The sequence below is a fragment of the Macrobrachium nipponense genome, chromosome 17 (assembly GCF_015104395.2).
Source record: "Macrobrachium nipponense isolate FS-2020 chromosome 17, ASM1510439v2, whole genome shotgun sequence".
NCBI classification, from domain to species: domain Eukaryota; kingdom Metazoa; phylum Arthropoda; class Malacostraca; order Decapoda; family Palaemonidae; genus Macrobrachium; species Macrobrachium nipponense.
Window position 1 is genome coordinate 39256099 of NC_087210.1, and position 22338 is coordinate 39278436.

General features: G+C 40.3%; 1 protein-coding gene across 7 annotated transcripts in view; it reads left to right on the forward strand.

Annotated features, from left to right (window-relative positions):
* Positions 1–20795, forward strand: part of LOC135196184 (glutamyl-tRNA(Gln) amidotransferase subunit B, mitochondrial-like) — a 579413-nt gene extending 558618 nt beyond the window's left edge. For all 7 annotated transcript variants that reach the window (XM_064222773.1, XM_064222774.1, XM_064222777.1 and 4 more), the window contains 2 exons: positions 13367–13453; positions 19839–20795. In XM_064222773.1, coding sequence (XP_064078843.1) covers positions 13367–13453; positions 19839–19967 — 216 coding nt within the window. In that variant the 3' untranslated portion in view covers positions 19968–20795. The remainder of the gene's footprint in view (positions 1–13366; positions 13454–19838) is intronic.
* Positions 20796–22338: the final 1543 nt, after the last annotated feature.

Consider the following 22338-nt stretch of genomic DNA (forward strand, 5'->3'; position numbering starts at 1 on the left):
CAAAATGTTGCCCTGCCCATCTACCAGACAGAAACTCATTCACCTTGTTCCATCGGCTCTGAAACCCAAAGACTTTATGAATGGCGGAACGATACATAGATGTGGGTGGGATATCTGTGCTAGCATAGTAATACTACTGTAGCAGTAGTGCCGCAACAGTAGTAATAGCAGTAATGTACATGAATTAAACGTTTAGGCCAACTGCTGGGATCCTTGAGGATCATTTAGCACTTCTTACAACTACTCGAGAAATTAGTTTTTATAGCCAGAAGTTAAATTTTCTAATCCAACAATGCCCATGATAGACTTCAGTGTTATCCAGAATTATAACGAGGCCCAAGTGGGTGGAGCCTCATGAAGTCATCATTCTGACGATAATTATTGGTGAAGGTTTAAAGCCAAAATACGGTACTGGCTGTTTTTTTTTTTTTTTCTGTAAATAGGTAGATAGCCAATAAATAAAAATTGTTTGACATTGGATATATCAGTTATCAAATCAAGCTTGTCTACTTTGAAAATTACCAACTATTCCCTACATCTTGTCAATCTGATTGTGACCTATAAAGTAGACTGTAATTTCTTAGGAAACTTATTTTGGGAGTTAGACTAATAATCGATGTGTTTTTGTAATTATTAACATATTTTGTTGGTTTGTTCATTATGACAATTATCAGTGGAGAGGTTTCAGAGTTCATAAAGGTGTGCTGCTTTCCTTGTATTTAAATTTGTATGTCATTGTTGCCAGACATATAGCCTTCATTACGTATAGTCAATCATCCATCGAGAAAGAGGGAAGAAATGCTGTCATAAGTTACGTAAAGAGTGCGTTCAAAACCTTTTCTCTGAGTAAGTTGGCCTGTCTTCAAAAAAGTCACTTTTACATTATAAGTACCAAATTTATTCAACCTACGTAATGCAGAATACAGTCAAAATTTGTGTGTAGATGTAATGTGTATTCTGAATAAGCGTTATATTTATGAAATGCGTAGATAAAAAGTTATTGCCAAAAAACCGTGTTACAGAGGCCGTGAATCTCACAGTAACTTAGTAGAACATGTTACCTGGCCATTGGGGGGAATCCCCCCATAAAGCAAGTGTAACATAAAGGTTAACATACTAACTTAATCAACCTAACCTAACCTAGTAGAAAGTGTTACCTAGCCGGGAGGCCAAAGTAGAACATGTTACCTGCCACAGGGCCTTGGACCCACCCTCCCCTTAAAGAAAACCTAACATAAAGGTTACCATACTGACTTAACCCGCCAAACCTAACCTAACCTAGTGGGCCGTGTTACCTGGCCCGGGGGCTTTGCCTACCTTTGACACCCCCTCACCCCCTTAAAGGAAACATAAAATGAAGGTTATTATACTATCCTAAAGGACCTAACCTAGGATGTAGAGTAACTTGGCCAGACCGCCTCTAAAGGAAACGTAATATAAAGTTTAGCATAAGAAAATTAAATAAAGACCATCAGGAAATACAAATGGTAATTTACCAAATGAACATAAATATTCTTTGAAAATAATAGTAAGGTAAAATTTAAACAAAGAAATTGTTATGGGTGACCAATGGGTTGTAAAATTATGCAACGAAAATAGACAGACTTGAATAATGGAAAGAGAAGAGAGTGACTTTTGTAAAAATCATGTATGAAATACCCCCAAACAGCCTCCAACTTGACGTCACTGACAGAAAGGTATCAAAAAGTCCTAAAACAGTCTGCTAGCCCCACCCCCTATGCATTTTTCAGGGAGCCTGCCCTCAATTGTAAGCTAATATTGCAAGTTATAGGCATAGGACAAAATTATGAAGTGAGAACACATATTTAACAAATACTATTAGACATGGAATATAAATAAAAGACTGAAATAATAAGATATGATTATAAAACAAATGAGGAAAAGGAATATATGTAACTTAGTGTATGAATACCCCCGAATTCTTCACTTGGTCCTATCACAATGTAGGGTTAATATTACAACATGATTGGTTAAATACATAACCCACCCCCCCCCCAAAAGTTCCCCCACTATTTCCCTCACTTATTAGTCGGTGTCTGAAGCTTCCCTATAACATGGCGCATATGCGGTAGCATTCGACATCGTAATAGTAGTAGTATTAGGTGGATTTTCGATATGAAACTGCTACATTCTCGGTTTATTTTTCTCTTATTTCCGCATGTATTTCTGGGCTCAGTTCGTGTCGCTTCGTGAAATAATCCTTAAGTTCATTATTTCTAGGTAAATGATACTAACATTGTACCAGAGAAAAAATAAATTCAGGAGGATGTCAGAATAACTGACTCGCTCATCCTAAATAAAAAGAGGGTGTAGGTATGGTTTCTGGGGGGAGTGAGACCACTACCACGAACCTCTTGTCATTTAGAATTCTCCCTCATCAGAAACCCCCTCCTGAAAGAGCTGATACACAGTCGGAGTCAGCAACTACTACTACTACGCTACCCACCACGCAGACTGCAGCGCCTCTGGTGGCCATCCTTTTTCGTTAGCGAACTTGGGAACACGTGATTTTTCACCTCATGTATTTTGTGCACTTTCTTGTGGATTTACTTGAACCATGGAATTAGCAGCTATCGCCGCAGCTAAGTTAAGTACCCCGAAAGGTTTGAATCTAGTTTTTTGTCAGCCAGGAACTATTTTTACCGTTTTTTAGGTCCAATAATAGTCACCTGGTCTGGCGCATGGCGGCCGAGCTGGCTCACCTCATGTTCGGTTAGATTCCTCGGTCCCCCATACCGTGGTATCTATCCTGTGTAATTCTACCTTTATTGTGGGTTCTTTCATGTGATTCACAAGTTCCCGTTATTCATTTTACATCGTATTATTTGGAAATCCATTGTCTATGCATGCATGTCTCTTTGTCTAGGTATTTAGGCTTTTGAGTGATTACTTTTATATGTCTTCTAGTCCAGCATCCTGGCTGTTGCCCTCCATTTTACGTGTCGGCTAAGGCTAGCTTCTGAGCAGTCGGCTTGTTTCCTTCGGGGAACTAGCCTACTTCTCCTGGACATCCCCTTTCTCTCTCACTTGTGATTTCCCTCTCTCTCTTTTTACGATGTATTTTTCATTTAGGGGTTTGCATGTTAGGGCGATCAGTTTAGCCTAGGCGGTTTTGTTGCATTATCTCCTCATGGTCCAACTGTGATCAGTTTTGTTGCATTATCGCCCATTGGTCCTCTCGAGCTCACGTGGTCGCTCGACCTAGGCTGTTTTGTTGCATTATCACCTCTTGGTTCACCTGCGATCGCGTTGAGCCACTGGTCGCCCTAGTCCCAGTCCCCTTCCCCTCCTCCCTTGTGGAGGGGGGGGTCTGTCCTTGCTTGCTTACGGTCGCTATGGCAACCATCTGAGCACCACTCCCCCCTCCCCCCTGTTAGGGGGGTCACGGGAGTTTTGGACAGCTGGGAGTACTGCTGGACCGCACATATTGTCTTTGAGCTTCGGTGTGATGAGGGGGGGGGAACCCCCCTCTGTTTGCATCGGTCCTTCTCCGGCGTTCCTTGTGCTATGGTTCCTATTCCCCCCTCCTTACCTCTAGTTATGTATCTTATCCCTTCGTCTGCTGACGGAGCGCCTGCTTGCTATCCGGGCGCCCCTTCGGTTGGCGGAGAGGTAGCTGGCAGAGCCAGCTATCGTAGGGGAAGAGGTATCTGCCGGTCTTACATGCTTTCCCCATTATGTACATAGTCCCTTCGTCTGCTGACGGAGCGCTCGCTTGCTATCCGGGCACCCATGTGGTTGGCGGAGGGGTTTTTACGACGGAGCTTCACGCTCCAATTTAATTTATCTAGTTTTAAATTATGGGTAATCCTCTTTCGTTCTCCGGCATGGTGTACTACTCCTTGAAACTCATTTATGGGTGTATGAAAAGTATCTGGTTTACCTAATCTCTCCTCTCCGGTGCACACCGGAGTATTCTCAACCAGTTACCAGGTCCCATGGACCTTCTTCCACACGGATTACAGGGGGGATTATGCCCAAAAATTTTATGCTACTCCGGTATGCAGCGGAGCATCATAAGTGGTCCTGTAAGTGTATTACGTTGATACTTATGTATCTATCCACTTACAGGATACTAACTGGCAGGAGGCCGGATGCAACGCCGTCCTCCAGGACCCCTGCGGGCACGAGGTCTGCAGGTCCCATGCTCCATGTGCTGTCCGCCATAACGAGTTGATCGTCTGGGACCACGAAGCTTGCTCCATCTGCTACGAGCTGGTGGAACAGTTTTCGGACGGAGTAAGTATATACCGGTGTGGGGCCTTTTCTCTTTCCTGGTATATACTATCACATAAATCTGTATTATAATGCTATATGGTTATACGTATCAAATGTTAATGATTCGTCCTCGGGGCTTCGTTGTAAGGATTACAATTACCCTCTCTTTCAGGCTGCCACCGTTAAGGACGCCACGTCGGCTACCCTGCGGGCCTGGGTAGGTGGCTTCGGCAAGAATGCGCCGAAGGGGCAGCCTTATATCTTGGATAAGAAGATGGCTGTCCAGATCTTCCCAGGCGGTAAGCCGACTGGGCATGTAGACCCCGCCACGGCAGCTCCGACGATCGCCACCATCCAGCAACAGGTGGAGCAGGCTCTGATGGAGGGAGGAGGCCAGGACATCTCGGCGGACGTCGCAACTCTAGACCTCAACGTAGAGCCAATGACAGTAGGTGGGGGTGAGTTATTGGTTGAGGTAGGTTTGTTAGGGGCTCAAGGGCTTCCCTTGGACGCTGCTGGATCTTCTTCACCTGTCCCTTCTTCCTCATCATTCCAAGGCTTCACGGGATCAGAGATCCCTGCTAGTACGCCTACTGCCTCTGTAGTCCCCAAAGTGAAGGGGCAAAGAGAGCAGAAGACCCTGCAGAAGACGTCGTCTAAGAAGGCGTCGTTTTCTTCATCTTCTCGTAAGTCTCCGACTCACCATCCCGGAGCAGAGAAGGCGAAGTCCTCTTCTTCTTCACACTCAAAAGGGTCAAGAGGTAAATCCTCTAAAGAGAAGGCCCGCGCTCCTGCCGAGCCAGTACCTTCTCCCTCTGCCGGAGCTCCTCCGGTGACCCCTGTCAGAGCCAGTCCTGCTGGTCCCTTCGATCCTGTTGCTTTCACGGCAGGGGTCATGCAGCAGGTAGGAGACATGGTCGGATCTTTGATGAACACCAGGTTCGACCAAATGTTTGCACAGATTTCCACCACGTTGACTCAGTCCGGCCAGTCGATTCAGAATATTTCTGATCGTCTGACGGACCAGGAGAATCGGCTGGCAGGGCTGAGCCAAGCACCTCAAGCCGCTCTCCCTGTAGCAGGCGCCGGAGTTACCCCGTTGCCTGACTACAACACCCTTCCTGCCTTCTCTATGAGCAATCCTTGGAGGGTAGCAGCCTTTGCTCCCTTCAAGGATGGCATGATCTCCATCCCGGACTATGGAACTCGTAGGATCGAGGACTTTGAGTTCCATCTCGCCGGCCTACAACCTCCTTTCATGGGGTATGCTAGGCTAACGGAGGCAGCCTTGAATAGGGAAGACAAGATCCCTAAGGAGACTGTTTTGTACAGTCGCGATCAGGCTCAGAGGGAATGGGTACATTGCCTGGAGGATTGGGACTGTACCAACACCAAACTCCAGGCATTTAAAAGCCCTTTTACAATCTTTGCTACGGAGGAGGAGGCACCACTCCCCTTCACAACAAAGATAGCAGAGATCACCATACAAGCTGCCATGAAGGATGAACCCCTTCCTCAGCTTAGGGAATCGGACCCGACGTCCCCTCTCTTCCCAGCCTTTGGGGAACTCTGGGAAAACCTACCAGCTACATTCACGGTAGGAAAACTCAAACCGGACTGTGCCATGGATCAGTTCGGTGAGAAACTCCCTAGGCTACCAGATAGCCTTATCCAAGCCGAATTCGAGGCGAGGACGAGGTTAGGCAGGACTCTGGATTCGCTAGTAATGATGGAAGTTGCTGCATTGACTTTCGGTACGGAGCCCTTATTTAAGCTCCTGGCAAAGTCTCAGACACAAATGGTACAGTCAGACCTGTACGAGTTTGTGGTAGCTAGAAGGAACTGTGGGAAACATGTCCTGCAGGAGGCTACAATTCAGCATGAGCCGAACAAGCTGCTTTCTTCCACCATCTGGGGGGCGGACCTCTTCCCAGAGTCAGCTGTGAATGAGGTACAGCATGAGGCAACTAGACTTAACCAAAGTCTTAGGGCTCGCTGGGGTCTTTCCAGTAAGAGGAAACCGGAGAATCTTCCAGCTGGCGCTAAGAAGCTAAAAAAGACTAAGAGGTTCCCGCCCTATCAAAAGCAGCAGCAGCAACACTTTGTCCAAGCAGTTCCGGTCTCTCAACCCGTGCAACCGGCAGCTGCAAAGGGGCAAAACCAGCCCTCGACCTCCTACGCGGTTTCTCCGGCTTTCAACCCTGTATTTGAAAGCCAAGCCTTCCAAACCATTAACAGGTTTGCAAGGGGAAGCAGGGCTATGGGTGCCTTTCGTAAGAGGGGTGGCGGAAGGGCAACCAACAGGGGGAAACACTTCTGTGGAGGGCGTGGAGCACGCCCTGCACAACAACAGTGAGATCTCCCAGGTAGGAGGGAGGCTGTTCCTCTTCCGTCACAAGTGGGGGTTCAGCAATTTGGCACAGAGCATTGTGTCCAAAGGGCTGGGATGGAGTTGGATCAAAGGTCCCCCTCCATCCAAATCATTCCTTCAACTACCAACAAAGGAATTGACAGATTATGCGAAAGAGCTCCTTCAGAAAGGGGTAGTGTCAAGAGTCAAGCATTTAAAGTTTCAAGGACGCTTATTCAGCGTGCCAAAGAAAGGCTCATCAAAAAGAAGAATAATCTTAGACTTGTCCCGGCTAAACTTATTCATTCGTTGCGACAAGTTCAAAATGCTGACCATCTCGCAGGTGCGGACCTTACTTCCCCGTGGGGCCGTCACCACCTCTATCGATCTTACAGACGCATACTATCATATCCCAGTCGCGAGACACTTCCGCCCATACCTAGGCTTCAGGTTGGGAGACCAGGCATTCTCTTTCAAAGTGATGCCCTTCGGGCTGAATGTAGCCCCCAGGGTATTCACGAAAATAGCGGAAGTAGTAGTACAACAACTGAGATCACAAGGGATAATGGTAGTAGCGTACCTCGACGATTGGCTGATTTGGGCGTCAACCGTCGAGGAATGCCTCAAAGCCACAAACAAAGTAATCCAGTTTCTGGAACATCTGGGGTTGACTCACTCTGCAGTCTCGTTTTCAATGGCTCGGCATTCAATGGGACTTGACCTCCCACAATCTGTCAATTCCTGTGGTCAAAAGGAAAGAAATAGCCAAGTCAGTAAGGCAATTCCTCAAGTGCAAACGAGCATCAAGGAGAAACCAGGAAAGGATCCTAGTTTCACTCCAGTTTGCATCAGTAACAGATGTTCTGTTAAAAGCGAAACTGAAAGACATAAATCGAGTTTGGCGCTCAAGAGCAAATGTCAAATCTCGAGACAAGTTGTCAGTAATCCCGCAGATTCTTCGCAATCGTCTCCGTCCATGGGCGGAGACAAAGAACCTGTCCAAGTCAGTTCCTCTTCAATATCCCCCTCCGGCGTTGGTTATCCACACAGATGCCTCGCTAAGCAGATGGGGAGGATATTCCCAGTTCAAGAAGGTTCAGGGAACGTGGTCATCTCAGTTCCGCCAGCTTCACATAAACGTATTGGAAGCCATGGCAGTATTCCTCACTCTGAAGAGGCTTCTTCCAGCAAAGAACTCTCATATAAAGCTGGTCTTGGCCAGTGCAGTGGTAGTGCACTGCATCAACAGGGGAGGATCCAAATCAAAACATGTGAACCATGTCATGATAGCCATTTTTTCTCTAGCAACCAAGTACAAATGGCACCTATCCTCCACCCATTTAGCGGGAGTAAGGAAAGTGATAGCAGACGCCCTGTCCCGATCAGTTCCTCTAGAATCAGAGTGGTCCCTGGACAACAAATCATTCCAGTGGATACGCCGGAGTGTTCCAGGTCTCCAAGTAGATCTATTCGCATCTCAAGCGAACCACAAGCTCCCTTGCTATGTGGCCCCCAACCTGGACCCTCTGGCATATGCCATGGACGCCATGTCCATAGATTGGAATCAGTGGGAGAAGATATATACATCTTTCCTCTAGTGAATCTTCTATTGAAAGTCCTGAACAAACTCAGGACATTCAAGGGACAAGTAGCTCTAGTAGCCCCGAACTGGCCCAAGAGCAACTGGTATCCTCTGCTTCTGGAATTGGGTCTCCGACCTCAACGGATCCCCAACCCCAAACTATCTCAGTCAGTACAAATGAGGACTGTTTGCTTCCTCAGGAATTCTCAAAACCCTAACTTTATGGACTTCATGAAGTTTGCGGCTAAAAGAGATGCAAATATCGATCCTCAAAATATTCTTTTCTTAGAATCAGATAAGAGGGAATCAACTTTGAGACAGTATGATGCTGCTGTTAAAAAGTTAGCAACTTTCCTGAAGGAAACAAACACCAGAACCATGACAGTCAACCTGGCTATATCCTTTTTCAGATCTTTATTTGAAAAAGGATTAGCGGCTAACACTATTACCACTAATAAATCAGCTTTAAAGAAAATCTTTCAGTTGGGTTTTCAAATAGACTTAACTCTTAAACGCCAGAGCGGTAAATAAAAAAATGACTCCCGTGTGCCGGAGGGGTTTGAGAGTGAGCGCGTAAGCGGAAAAAATATTTTTTTCAAAAAATCACAACGCGCTTAGTTTTCAAGATTAAGAGTTCATTTTTGGCTCCTTTTTTTGTCATTGCTTGAAGTTTAGTATGCAACCATCAGAAATGAAAAAAATTATCATTATCATATATAAATAATGTGATATATGATAGCGCAAAAACGAAATTTCATATATAATTGTATTCAAATCGCGCTGTGCGCCAAACGGTTAGAGGTAACATGTTACTTTTTTTTCGTTGTAATGTGCACTAAATTGCGATCATTTTGATATATAACACATTGTAAAACGATAAGAGCAACACAGAGAAAATATTATCACAAAATGATGCATGAATTCGTAGCGCGCGGATGTAAAAAAATAATTTTTTAAAAAATTCACCATAAATCGAAATATTGTTATAGAGACTTGCAATTTGTTTCAAAATGAAGGAAAATGATTGAATATTACGATACTGTAAGAGTTTTAGCTTACAAATGCAGTTTTCGACCATTTCGAACGAGTTAAAGTTGACCGAATGTCGAATTTTTGTTTAAAATTTTTTTTTATATGCAAATATAAAAAAAATGAGAAATGCTACAACCTTCCAATAATTTTTGTTATATTGTGCATGTTTTTGCGCACATTTTCATATATAAAACTTTAAAAAAAGCGTAATATGAAAAGGCTCAAATATTAGGAGAATGTGACCTACGCGTTTCCGAGATTTTCGGCCGAGAAATAACCAAAATATTTGAATTTATTCTCTCCATGAGTCAACACCAACCACAAAATGTAACTAAAATACGACATTTGTTTTGCCTAAATTTTATTTAATGTTGGCCTAATGAACTTTGAAATACCCCTGTTTTCTTTTAATACTATGCTGAACTGGAATTGGAAGCATTCCAATTACTGCCTCTTTACAAATAGTTGCTTTATCCTCAATTTAACAAAATGTAAAACTATTAGTAGCAAATTTCTGTGATTTTTTTAAATAAGATATCTGAAATTCATCATACGCATCTAAATTGCTGGTTAATTTACCTACCTAATAGACTTAGCTACATGTTACTGAATCTATTCCAACAAGAACAAAGTCTCCCTACTCTGGGAATTTATCAATGAAACCAACTTCTGTGTCTCTGATCTCCTCTTCCAAGATGTCAGAACAATTATTGTTAAGCTCTGCTGTCAAGAGATCTTCAAGACGATGATGAAGGTCTTCATCACTGGTTTGGTCCTCTGTGTTTAACTTTTTAGTATCTTTTCTTGCTTTTTGATGTTCTTAAGGTATCATTTCTAAATTTTATTTCCTTCTTGCATGGATTTTTTGCTTTTACTTCTGTCCTTTCTGTTTACGTTCAAGCTTTTCTGGAGTGTCCATTGCAATCATGCATCTTCCCTGCTTCCTGCTTTTAGCTTTCTCCTTCCTCTCTCCTGCTTTTGGGAATGGTCGAATATTCTTAAGAGAAAACTGCTGTTGTGATGATGGTGCAGGTTGTGCGTGTAGGTGGTGAAAACCTTCCTGGTCAACCCTGTTTCTATCTTTCTTCACATAATCATGTTCTACCTGAACCACCCTTTTCTCGAAACTCCTGAAGTGTAGTTCTATAGCAGCAGGAGTATCCCTTGCCCTATTGGTTTTCTTCTTATACTCTCGTCCCATGATAGACTTTAAGGAACTAGAATCAATCTGAAGCAAAGGATAGGCTATTTCTCTTTGTAATGGAGGGTCCAATGGTGGGTTTATGAAGTGCTTTATAAGGTAATGAGGGGCTAATGAATGTAGTATACACAAATATAACGTAAATATTGTTAGTGAAAATCTTTTGTTTCTTAGTCGGAATTCATAATTAGTAAGGCATTCACTTGGAGGGATGATTCGGACACGTCCGAATCGTCCTTATCCTTGACTGTCCGAACCATCCCCCACAGATCATAACCATTTGATGACACCCTCATCCCAATGTCCTTGGAGATTACAGGTGGGTAACAGCTACATCTTCGTCATACAGTACAAATTCACACCCAAACTGATCATCAACTTCCTTATCATATTCACTACATCATACCTTACGATTCAAACGCCAAAAATTACATAGAAAATGAGAAAAACTACAAAATTTAATCTCTATACTAAAGCATGCGTCATCTCTCAACCAAAGTCCATATGTCAATAGTAAACAAACTCTCGCTATTTCACGTGATTTTTCAGAGCGTAGGGCCCCTTTCGTTTTCCAGGAAATGTACTGTCTGGACCATCCCACTGTCCGAATCACCACCGCTCTACCCTATATATCGTAAGAAGCCACGAACCTCGGTAATTACATAAATTAATACCCCAAACGTACGTGAGGTTACGTTCAAGATCCCCTCGCGCTAGGGAAATTTTCTCATAAGTTTGGCAGTTTCGAAAATGGTAGTAAATGAACACTAAATAAGACCCTAATCATGCTCCCTAAGTATTAAATTAACTTTTAAATGAACTTAAAGTTACTGTAATTTCATTTAGAAGTTGGCTTAATACATTACCCATAAAAAAAGAATAAATTATTTTTAAAAATATAGGTGTGTGAAGATTACATACATACAACGTATTTCTAAATTCTTTATTCTCTTCTTTCTCAATGTTCTGAAATTCCTTTTCATGAACAAGCAGTGCATTTTATTTCGACTAATATAACTCTTTATTTACAGTTCTAGACGCTAATGGTAAAAATAGATCAATTGAAAATTAGCTACCACTGACCACAAATGAGAGAGAGAGAGAGAGAGAGAGAGAGAGAGGAGTGAGTACGTAAGTATTAAGTTAAATTTTAAATGAAATTAAATTTCATTTAAAAGTTAGCCTGATACATTACCCTAAAAAAAAGAAAAAAGGAAAAAATAAAGGTAGTCGCGAGTTCAATTCCCCGCTCTACCAACATGGACTCAGAGGAATTTATTTCTGGTGATTAGAAATTCATTATAATGTGGTTCGGATTCCACAATAAGCTGTAGGTCCCATTGCAAGGTAACCAATTGGTTACTAGCCACGTAAAAATATCTAATCCTTCGGGCCAGTCCTAGGAGAGCTGTTAATCAGCTCAGTGGTCTGGTTAAATTAAGATATTCTCAAGTTTGTAATTACTACAGTTATGATATTATTATTATTATTATTATTATTATTATTATTATTATTATTATTATTATTATATTTGAAAATATTAATAGACATATACATGTACCATAAAAATTCTCCCGTCTTAGTAAGAGAGAGATAGAGAAGAGTTGACCTTAACTAAAAGTGAAATGGAAAGATTATTTTATTTCTTTGAAATACTACCGCATACAAATTTTGTTAAATTCAGTTATATCATTATTATTATTATTAATGTTTGAAAATATTAATAAACATAGTACATAGTACATACTACATGTATCATAAAAATTCCCTCGTCTCAGTAAAAAAAGAGAGAGAGAGATAATTATTTTTTTTATTATTTAATGTTATTTAATTTACACAAAAGCTTGAAAACTTACAAATTACACAGAAAATTAAAGAAACACTTTTGCAGGGTTTCTCGACGATTAAAAAATGTGTTCGCGTTTGCGCGTCTGTGAAATACTGGCGTATGATAATTACTTAGGTTCCAGTGAAACGTTTGTGCTATTGTGAATTACACAACTCGAGTCGTGTAAGATTGAGGTATTGCTGTATATCATTAAGCAAAGAACAGAATTCTCGGAGCTAACTATCATGAATCATAATTAGCGCGGACGTGTGCTGGCGAAAAATGCTGGTTTACGGCTATTCACACACAGTAAACTCATTTATCATTAAACTAAACAATATTTTAACTGAAACTTAAAATTATGCTCTTACCTTTCAACTAGATGTTTCCATGAACCTTGGTAGTGAAGAACGAAATCCATTGAGCTCTGGTTTGTTTACCGACCAGAAAAGTAATGGCTTCTTGGTCTGATTTTGGTACTATGTAAACAATATGAGTGTATGTATACACATGGCCACTTCTTCTTCTTGCGGGTTTTGATGGAGGTAAACTGGGATCAGCATTCACTAAGGATAAAAGAAAGTGCTCGCTTATCCTGAGTCCACTTATATTCTATCACGTGTTATATGTTTTATCATTACAGCACAATACCTGGCCACAAGACCAGCTAAAAGAGAATTTTTTTTACATTAGTCTGGTCACCATGGAGCTCTGGATAGACCATGGATGAAACAGTGACTACACTATCAAAAATGTGTACTTAACAGACAGCAAATGGAAACAAATTTCACTAAGAAGTCTTTATCTTCTATTGTCAACGGAAACATGATTGTTCATTGTTTTCTGTCAGTGATAGTAATGATAAAACTTGTACCCAGCTGTGGTTTCTATCAATTTAGAATTATTTAACTTCTTAATGTGTAACAGATAAAGCAATTATTAAATGTTGATGGTTTAATTTAGGAAAATATTTTTTTATGAATTTAAGGTGTTTGCTTAAAAAAAATGTATCCAAGATAATTTCTAAGTGATATATGATGTGTCAACTCTTGACAAGAACTGAGTTTTAGTGTTGTTGCTATGTAATGTTTGGTACTATAAAACTAACTGAAGAAAATTGTTTAATTTTGACAGATTGTTGAAATGAGCAATTGGACAAAGTTACCAGATGACCTGCTAGAGGATTATGTTTTAGAAGTTATATCCAGCAACAAAAAACTGGTGAGTAAGCTGTCGATAGCAACTTAATTTTAGTATTCTCAGACCAATTTGTAAAGTTTATAAAGTTTAGTAAAATCTGTTGTATCATATTTATCATAATTCTTAATATCTTTAATAATATATCACTTGAAATAAGACTAAACTGTAATGACTGACCGCATTAAAACAGTTATAAGCTGATGTTTTGATCTGCTTGTCTTCCCCCTGATCCCAACCCCGTGATGATCATAGAGGGAGGCTTAGGGATCCACTGCTTGGAGAATAGCTCTTTTACGCCTACTCTCTCACCTTTCAATCCTTTCCTCCTCCTCCTCCTATAAATTTTCCCCCTTCCCATCTTCCTCTTTCATTGACGACTTTGGCATATTATTAAATTACTGAATGCACTGCTCTTTTAATTGGAGGGTGGAGTACCCATCGTGGTCGAACGAGGGGAAATTTTCATGTTCAAGCCATGCCCTTAGTGCTGGGTCCGATCTCGACAGACTGATGACCCTTAAGGCACTGTAGGTATGGCACATATCCAGGTGAGGCTCCCAGGGCTGTTACCACTTTTGGTGACGTTGTTGCTCCTCCCTCTGTTGGGCCTCCCTGATAAGAGGGACCTCATCCTAGACGAAATTTATATTTTTCGTTGTATGGCGAACAAAGCAAACCTCCATATGACTTTTGGTATGGATAAGGAATGTTCTAAAGATTAGAAAGTCCTAATCACAAAATTCAGAGTGGTATTAAGATACTAATACCATTTACTAAACCCAAAAGAACTTAATATTGCGTTGACCCACCTTGACTTACTTCGACTCCCTCTTTGGGAGTGGAAGTTGTTCAAGGTTTCTAAACCTTAGAAACTGACCAAAGGATATTAGTACTCAAGTTGGAAAATTATTTATTGAGCAGGCATTCTATGTACGACTGAAATGTTTATACAGATAAAAGAAATGAAATGATGTGGATTATAGAAGCCACAACAAAAAGTCAGTCTGAAGATATAGTATTCAAGGTACTATTGTACTTCTTGAGAATAATAATGAGCCAGTTGAAAAGAATATATAAATAAACACATTAAAAGAGACACCCAAAGGTACAGAATTGTAACTATACGATCCACCAAGTAGACAGATGAAAAAACAGATATTAAAAATTGCAAAAATAAGATTTGAAGGTCAAGATCTACCTCAGAAAAAAAAAATGTTTTTCTTTAGGCCAAGCCAGAGAAGACCATTTATCCCAAAACCGATAGTGTCAAAATTGTAGTAAAGGTGGTCATGCAAACAAATATTGTTGAAATGAACCTGTGTGCATATTTTGGATCTGAAAAACATGCCACACAATGGAAGTGCAGTGAAGCAAAGTGTATAAACTGTGGTCAAGACCATCATACAAGGTTCAAAGAATATATGCACTATGTATACAATACAGAGTTAATACATTATAAGAAAGAACTGAAATGTCTGTAAAAGAAGCTAAGTTAGAATTGAAAGTAAGAGGAATTTAAGATGCGTCATAAAAACATATGTACACATTCATCAGTAACAAGAACGAATAATGAAACAAAAAATGTATACAGATAGAAGCAACAGAGAGCAGAAAAGTATATCTCACGATGAAATTAATACCTTAGAAAAAAACTAAAATGGTAAAGAACAAAGAAAGAGGTACAAATGATATGGATAATATTTTGACCTGAACTGATGAGATACATGAATTGTGAACAGGTGCAGGCACTCGAGTGTCAAGAGAATCTCTTGATTACAATGATGTTTATTGATTCTTGATGCTAATGGTGTTTCGTAGAACGCTCTGTGATGAGCCCTGATTTAGTTACTATTTCCTGATTTAGCTTATCCTAAATTTATTTCCTTATTCCATTGATATTGCTGTGATACAGCTTGAGTTTAATTTCCTTATTACATTACTATTGCCCTTGTTGTATGTATGTAATATCGTAATGCATGAGAATTGACCTGAATTGATCACCTTTCATTATTGTGCTACTGTTGGCATTGATATTGCTTGTATTGCATATTGCACATTCCTACATGTCTGTATTCTCGTTCCAGAGTTTACCTTCATTGGTCGCCTTAAGAATGATTTCTTAATTTTGCAATTCTTACTTTAATTAGTTGGTTTTGTAGCAAAATTCCATATTGTTGATTGCTGTTGAATCACTTGCATAACTGCACACATTGAGTTCTATATTTCATTGATTGTATTACTACTGACACCCATTGTGTCTATGATTACTATCGTGTTGATCTTGACAATATCTTGATGAGAGCATTGAACTGCACTGATTACATTGATAAAGCCATTGCCACCACTTATTATTGATTATTACCTGTGTTGCTTACATTGATGATTGATGTACATGTTTCCATTGATTATTGCTTAATTTGCCTTATTGTGATTATCACTGAAACGAGTGATCACTCAGTAGGGAAATTGTGTTGTTGTCGAGAGCTAGACCCATATCGTATCGCTGCGTACGAGCTTGGGCCTCGACTCCCCAAGATCATGCATTCTTGCCTCACCAACCTGACATTCTCACTTCAGTTCGAGGCTCATCCTTTTCGGAGGGGTGGAGGATGTCGTGAAAAATACATCCACATATTTTTTCTCGACCTGAGTCCACTTTTGGGCGCCAATTCATAGTTCCACGTCAGTCAGTTGGCGTGAAAATACCTTGGTTCTCTCAGTAATTACGTGAATTGCTATGCGTTTTATGATGTCAAGGCCATCGATTTATTGATAGTAGTTATATTCATTTTGATGAGATTGAAACTGTTATTGCCAGATGAAAATAAGTTGCCAATGAAAATCGTAAATTGTAATGGATAACTGGCCAGCCACTAGAGTCGAGAATTGTTATTGCAAGATGAAAATAAGTTGCCAATGTAAATCGTAAATTGTAATTTAATGGCTAACTGGCCAGCCAGCTAGCATCAAGAATCGTGCTCCTCTTTCTTCTTGCATCAGTTCCGAGACAGTGAGGACGTCCGTACAATCGTTCCTGCATTTCCTCGCCAAGAATACGGCCTCCAATCCACCATGAGGTGGTTGTGAGTTCATTATTTGAGTTCATGTTTGCATCTATAGGGTTTTAGAAATTTGTGAGTTAAAGATGCGGAGATTATGTTCGAATAAAATTTATTCAGATCCCTCCTGTGGTGGTCATTTCTACATTTTGTGTTGGTACAAAGTATGGCGTCAGCCGGTTGAACTATTGGTTTTTAAACTCCCAGTTAACCGCTGGTGGGCGGTCAGTTAGTGGGTTCACGGTAGGGAGGGATGGGGTACTGAATGACACCTGTAATGGGATGTGATCGTAGCCCGTTGCAAGATCGTAGCAAATATTGCAGGTCATAATAGAATCATGAAGTTGTGGAGATGTGATGCAGTGGTCCAGCCAGGAGGTTGTAATTACGTCCGCTCTATTATGTACATATGAGTAGGAGGAGAGGGAGGGAGGAGCATTACATCGCTAATTTGGAGAGCATGATTTTGACAGAAGCGAGTAAGTTCATTATAAAATTGTTTTGTGGGGTGAGAATTAAGGTCCCCTATTATACAAATATGATCAGCAGGAGAATCTTGAATAATACTGTGTAACTCCCCTAGGATCATGCAGTAATGATCAAAATTATTGTTATTTTCCCATGGCATATAAACATTAATTATTAGGATTTTAGAGTTCCTTACTGTCACTTGAAGCCCCAGCAATCTGTCACTCCTGTAGGTCATCACTTTATTATATTGTCTAACGATTTGTGCCATAGGAAAGAAAGTCCCCCTTTCGGGCGACCGGCTATGATTTGATCTGTAACTTGCATCGATGAAGTCGAGAAGGTTCTGAAGTCTTCATGAATTGAATCGCAGATGACAAGGTCATGTGGCCAGAGGAGTGTTTCTTGCAATGCAATGATGCCATTGAAATTTTTGCAGAACATGTTTAGGAGAGGAATGTTCCGCTTGAGGCCAAAAATATTCTAAGAGATTATGTTTAATGTATCCATGGCTCCTCACGAAGATGGGAGATGAATGCGCTGATCATTTGGGTGGATGGGGGGTTAGCCAAGGGGAGTGGGCAGTCACTCGCCGTGGGCGGTTGGCTGGCACTTGCGGTGGAAATGACTCTGGTTGGAGTGTCAGTAAGTTCCCCTTGGGGTGGTTGGTCCCTGATTAGGTTATATCTTGAAACTAATATATTAGGACCGAAATTCTCGCCTTTAAGAACGTCGAGGTGTTGAAATAGGCAGGTAATCCTGTAAGCCACTTTATGTTTACTTCTGCATGGGAGTTCGTGAGAGATAAGTGGGTCAGAGCCAGTGAGAAACTTGACTCTCTCCACTATGGCGTCTAGCGTCACCGATGAGCGCAGATTGTGAATTGCTACGTGACATCTCTTCTCAGGTGTCGGGCGAGGTGAAACACGAATGTTGGGATCCGGTCCAGTGGCCAAACGAGAGGTTTTTCTCTTCTTTCTGCTTGTTTGTATCTGCCAGCCGCCAGACCCCTCAAGATCACTCTCATCTGCATCTACGATGGGGGGGTTGGGGGGGAGAGATAGGGTGGGGAGGATCACGAGGGCTGGTAATCATCACCGGAGGTCTATCTTCCACCGGAGGCACTGGAGAGGGAGGGGAGGTTGGGAGACCAACAGTCACCTCGGAAGGTGGCACTTCTGTGTTGCTGGGAGGCGAGGAAAAACTGGATGCCGCATTCATAGGAGTCTGGTGGCTATCTGTGTGATTGTCTATCGATCCCTGCACTCCTTTGATCGCATCCCAGATCCGTGTGAGATTATTTGTTTCCACAGTTTTAAGACTGTCTAGGGATTCCTGTAGTCCTTTGATCACGTCCCAGATTCTTGAGAATTTATCATTTGTCTCCTCGATTTTTTTCTGAGCTTTTCCCAACTGTTTCTGAGAGTGATTTTGCTGTTTGGAAGGCATTTTCTGCTGTGTGGTACACCGCAGGTAGGCTTAGGTCAGCAGGCCCCTTTGGAGGCAGAATGTAAGTGTCATCGGCGTAGATTTCCACCGAGCAGGTCCTTAGCCACTTAGTGATATATGATATTTTCTTGCGAGATGACAAGTTCTTCACGGATCGCTCCTTGAGAATGCTCTCTAGTATCAGATCTTTACATTTCGTATATGCAACGTTGATTTCCTTATCGGAGAAGGCATCACTGACCGATTGTATAGCGTACTCGACGTCGAAACGGTTCGATTGGTATTGTATATAGTAAAGACAATTGTTCGCGAGTACGGAACTTGTGTGTGGGGCACAGGCACCGGTAGGTGCCAGGGTCACTTGCGCAACGGTTGGAGGTTGGTCGGATGACATTTTTGTGGTAAGGAATGGCCAAGCACTAACACATACACTGCATTCTTTTACCCATTTCCCAGGACCAATAGGCCTCGAGTAGCTGTGATTTGAAAGATTTCTAAGGCACTGATTGGAGCAGAAAGAATATAAGAATATCTGCAATTGCACAACACTCTCCGGCTTACACGCCGGGTATTACGTGGAGACACTATTAACACATTGCTTACTATAAAAGGTATAATCACCAAGGCCGAAAAACCCTTCTTATCTGTGAAGAAACGCGAGAGAGACCTCCAACATGTCCGCCCCACACACTAACAGAAATCACTCCCAGGGGTATCTTATGGTTATATGGTATCCCCAACTAGCATCATTCCCTGATGTATATAAAAGAAAAGGTGAACAGTATAACAGACTACTATGTGAAACACAAAAATAAGAGTTGCTTGAATATATTGGTGCTTCTGTCTCTAAAACACATCTCTATGTATGTCATTGAGAGAGATGGATTCTCATACCTAAAATCAGACCAAAGAGCTTTCATGCAGATCAACTAGTCATTTCTGGGCATTTTTAGGATTGCAATCTTAAAAATACCCTTCCTTCCTAAATTGAGGTTTGGGGTAATTATAAGTAATGGGTTCTTACTGGAACAAATTAAATTTTTTTTAAACAAAATATATGGATGTTTTCATACAAACCCATCACTTATGCTGTAAAGTTCTTGCCATTTAGCTCAGCAAATTTCTGTCTGTTCCTGAATTAGACAACACAAAGGATGAGATGCATGACTACTTTGAAAGATCAGATATTTTGGATAAGAGTATAGCTTTTGTTTGGGATTCCCTTAGTAATTTGCATGATTTTAGACTATTATATATAGTCAGACAGTCTGATAAATAAGATAGGAAAAAAAATAATGTTATGGTACATTTTACTTTCTATATACACCATACTGATTTCTTCAACAAAATAAAATGCAAACGTGTTTTTGAAAATAAAAAACCGCGAATTACCTGTTAGTGTGGATTTTGAAACATTTTCACCTTTTCAGGTTGGAAAATATCGTCGAGGCAACAGCAAAGTATTTAATACACTGATGGGCAAAGCTGTGGCTGCCACAGAAAGAAGAGCAGATATGCAGAAACTCCAAGACCTTCTTAAAAGAAAACTGGATGAATAATGTATATCAGTTTTATATTATTGTGCATACTTAGTACAATATTTTATATAGTAATTCCTATACGTACTGTACAGAACTTATATCTTGTTACCAGACTAGAAGGTAATCTGTGAAATTGTGTTAGTTTTGTAAATTGCTAGCATGCTGCAGGTTATATTTAATTATATGTACTGCAGTGTTATTTTAGTGAAGCACATAGTGGCTCTTTTTAAAAAAAAAATACACTTGATAAAATATCAAGTGTTTTGAATCTTACAAAAAAAAGGTTTTTTTTTTATAAATTGTTGAATGTTTGAAAATATATGTAGCTTGAAGAGAATGGGCATGGTTGGGATTATATCTAATGTAATTTTTGTGACACATAAATCATTGGGTTAGGTTCCTAATGAAAATATTCAAAAATTAGATTGTACCAGTCATTTTATCACAGATCTAAAGTGAAAGCCTAGATTGTATAATAGGAGAGCCTTTCCAAAGTTTACATTACACTTCAGAACTGAGATTGACTGCCTCTGCCTAATCCGTGATTGTTCTGATGATGCAGTGTCTTGTATTTTGTAATCTCTAGATGTTCCAAGCATTAGCTTTATGTAAAATGTAACTCTGAGAGTATGACAATAAGTGGATAATCCTGGCAAGGGAAGCTGAAATCCTCCCCAGCCCCCTTTTTTTTTCTAGCGAGATGGCAAGGGGACAACTGTTTGGGAACTTGGTGGGCCTCTTTTGACTCAAGGTAATTTAGCCTGAACATGGGAACCAGTTTTATTATGTACAATATTACTGTAAGTATTGTAGAACTGCAGAATAAAATCCCTATAATATGACTTATTGGACATTATAATTATCTGTATGCATTTTTATGTGAATATAGTCACCATAGAAATATAAACTGTAATTAGTTTTTGTTATTTATTGGTGGTGCTGTATGCTTTTAAATCTTTGGTAAAACTGGAAAAATGAAAATATTGAGTACATCTAATAATATTTCTGGGTTCGACCTGTGTCTGCCGGTGAAAAGTTCCTGTAGCTCACTTTTCTAAGTATAGGGGGAAAAACCAGCGACTACCAACCCTTATCACGGTGGACAGGTCTTATTCACTCGATATTTAAATGGTGAAACAAGAATGCAATTACAACTCCAAGCATACCATTCAAAAGATTGAAGTTTCGTCAACATAATGTGATATATGAAAGTCCCATACGAACTAAAATAAGCATGTGACGCTCTTCGTAAAATATGTTTTCAAGGCAGTTTTGAAATCCAATATGGCGGCTACCGTGGGATATACAGGTCTGATCAGTGACGAAAATCATCTTTCCCAGCCTTCCCAGTAATCATTTGAACAATGTTAGCATATATATGTAACGTTTATTGATCTTACTCAAGATTGCAGTTGTAATCGGCACAATAAAACAACATTTTGTTGCCTATATTACTGAAAGTATGAAACTTTTTATTCCCGGGGTCATGGTTTGAACTGAATTCATTCTTACCTTGTAATCGGTGGTTTTTATCCTTACTGGCATCACAACTGAAACTCCACAGTGCTTATTTGATTGTTATTATACACATTTTGGTCTCAGTTCACTCCACATTGCACTTTAAACAAGTTGCTGTTCCTGGTTCCTAAGCGTGCGCCACAAACACAGTTACGAACAGCAGACGACGAAACTGCAAAGTTTTATTCCCTAAATTGTTTACCTTACTCGTTATTTAGTTCAAATTTACTTTGTTATTTAAAAATTTTAATTTAATTCATGTATATTATCCCTATTTTGCAACCAAATTGCCCCGAAAAATTACAGATATTTCTAAAGTAGATACAATCAAATGTTTCTAACGTTTTCATAAATCTGGCTGCCGAAAACCATAGAGGAATGACTACGGATAAGTAAATTTTATACATATTTTTTTTTGCTTTTTTGTTTTTGCCAGCACTTTTCATTGATTTCAGTCTATATTAGTATTTTGAATTTCTTTAATAACCGTATGCCAGAAATAAATGTAACCTTTAATGTTTGCATGCTAAGAATGGCAAAATCATCGATGCCATGTTAGTGGAGGCTTCACACATACACTGATTCATTATTATAAACTGTTTCCATGAATTCTAGTTGTCATAGTAATGCAATAATGATAAAATTGCTTTAATATTTATGTATATATACTTCCAATACATAGCCTAATTTCACCAATTTCAATGTCAACACATACCGAATGGCAACAGAGAGGGAGAGAGAGAGAAAGGAAGGCGAAGGAACGAAGAAGGAAAGGGGTGGCGGGGGGGAGAGGGTAGGTGGAGCTTTATACGCGTGTTCGTATCCATTTCTGCATAATGGAGTTTTTGTCTCTTGGTACAAGGACAAGTGT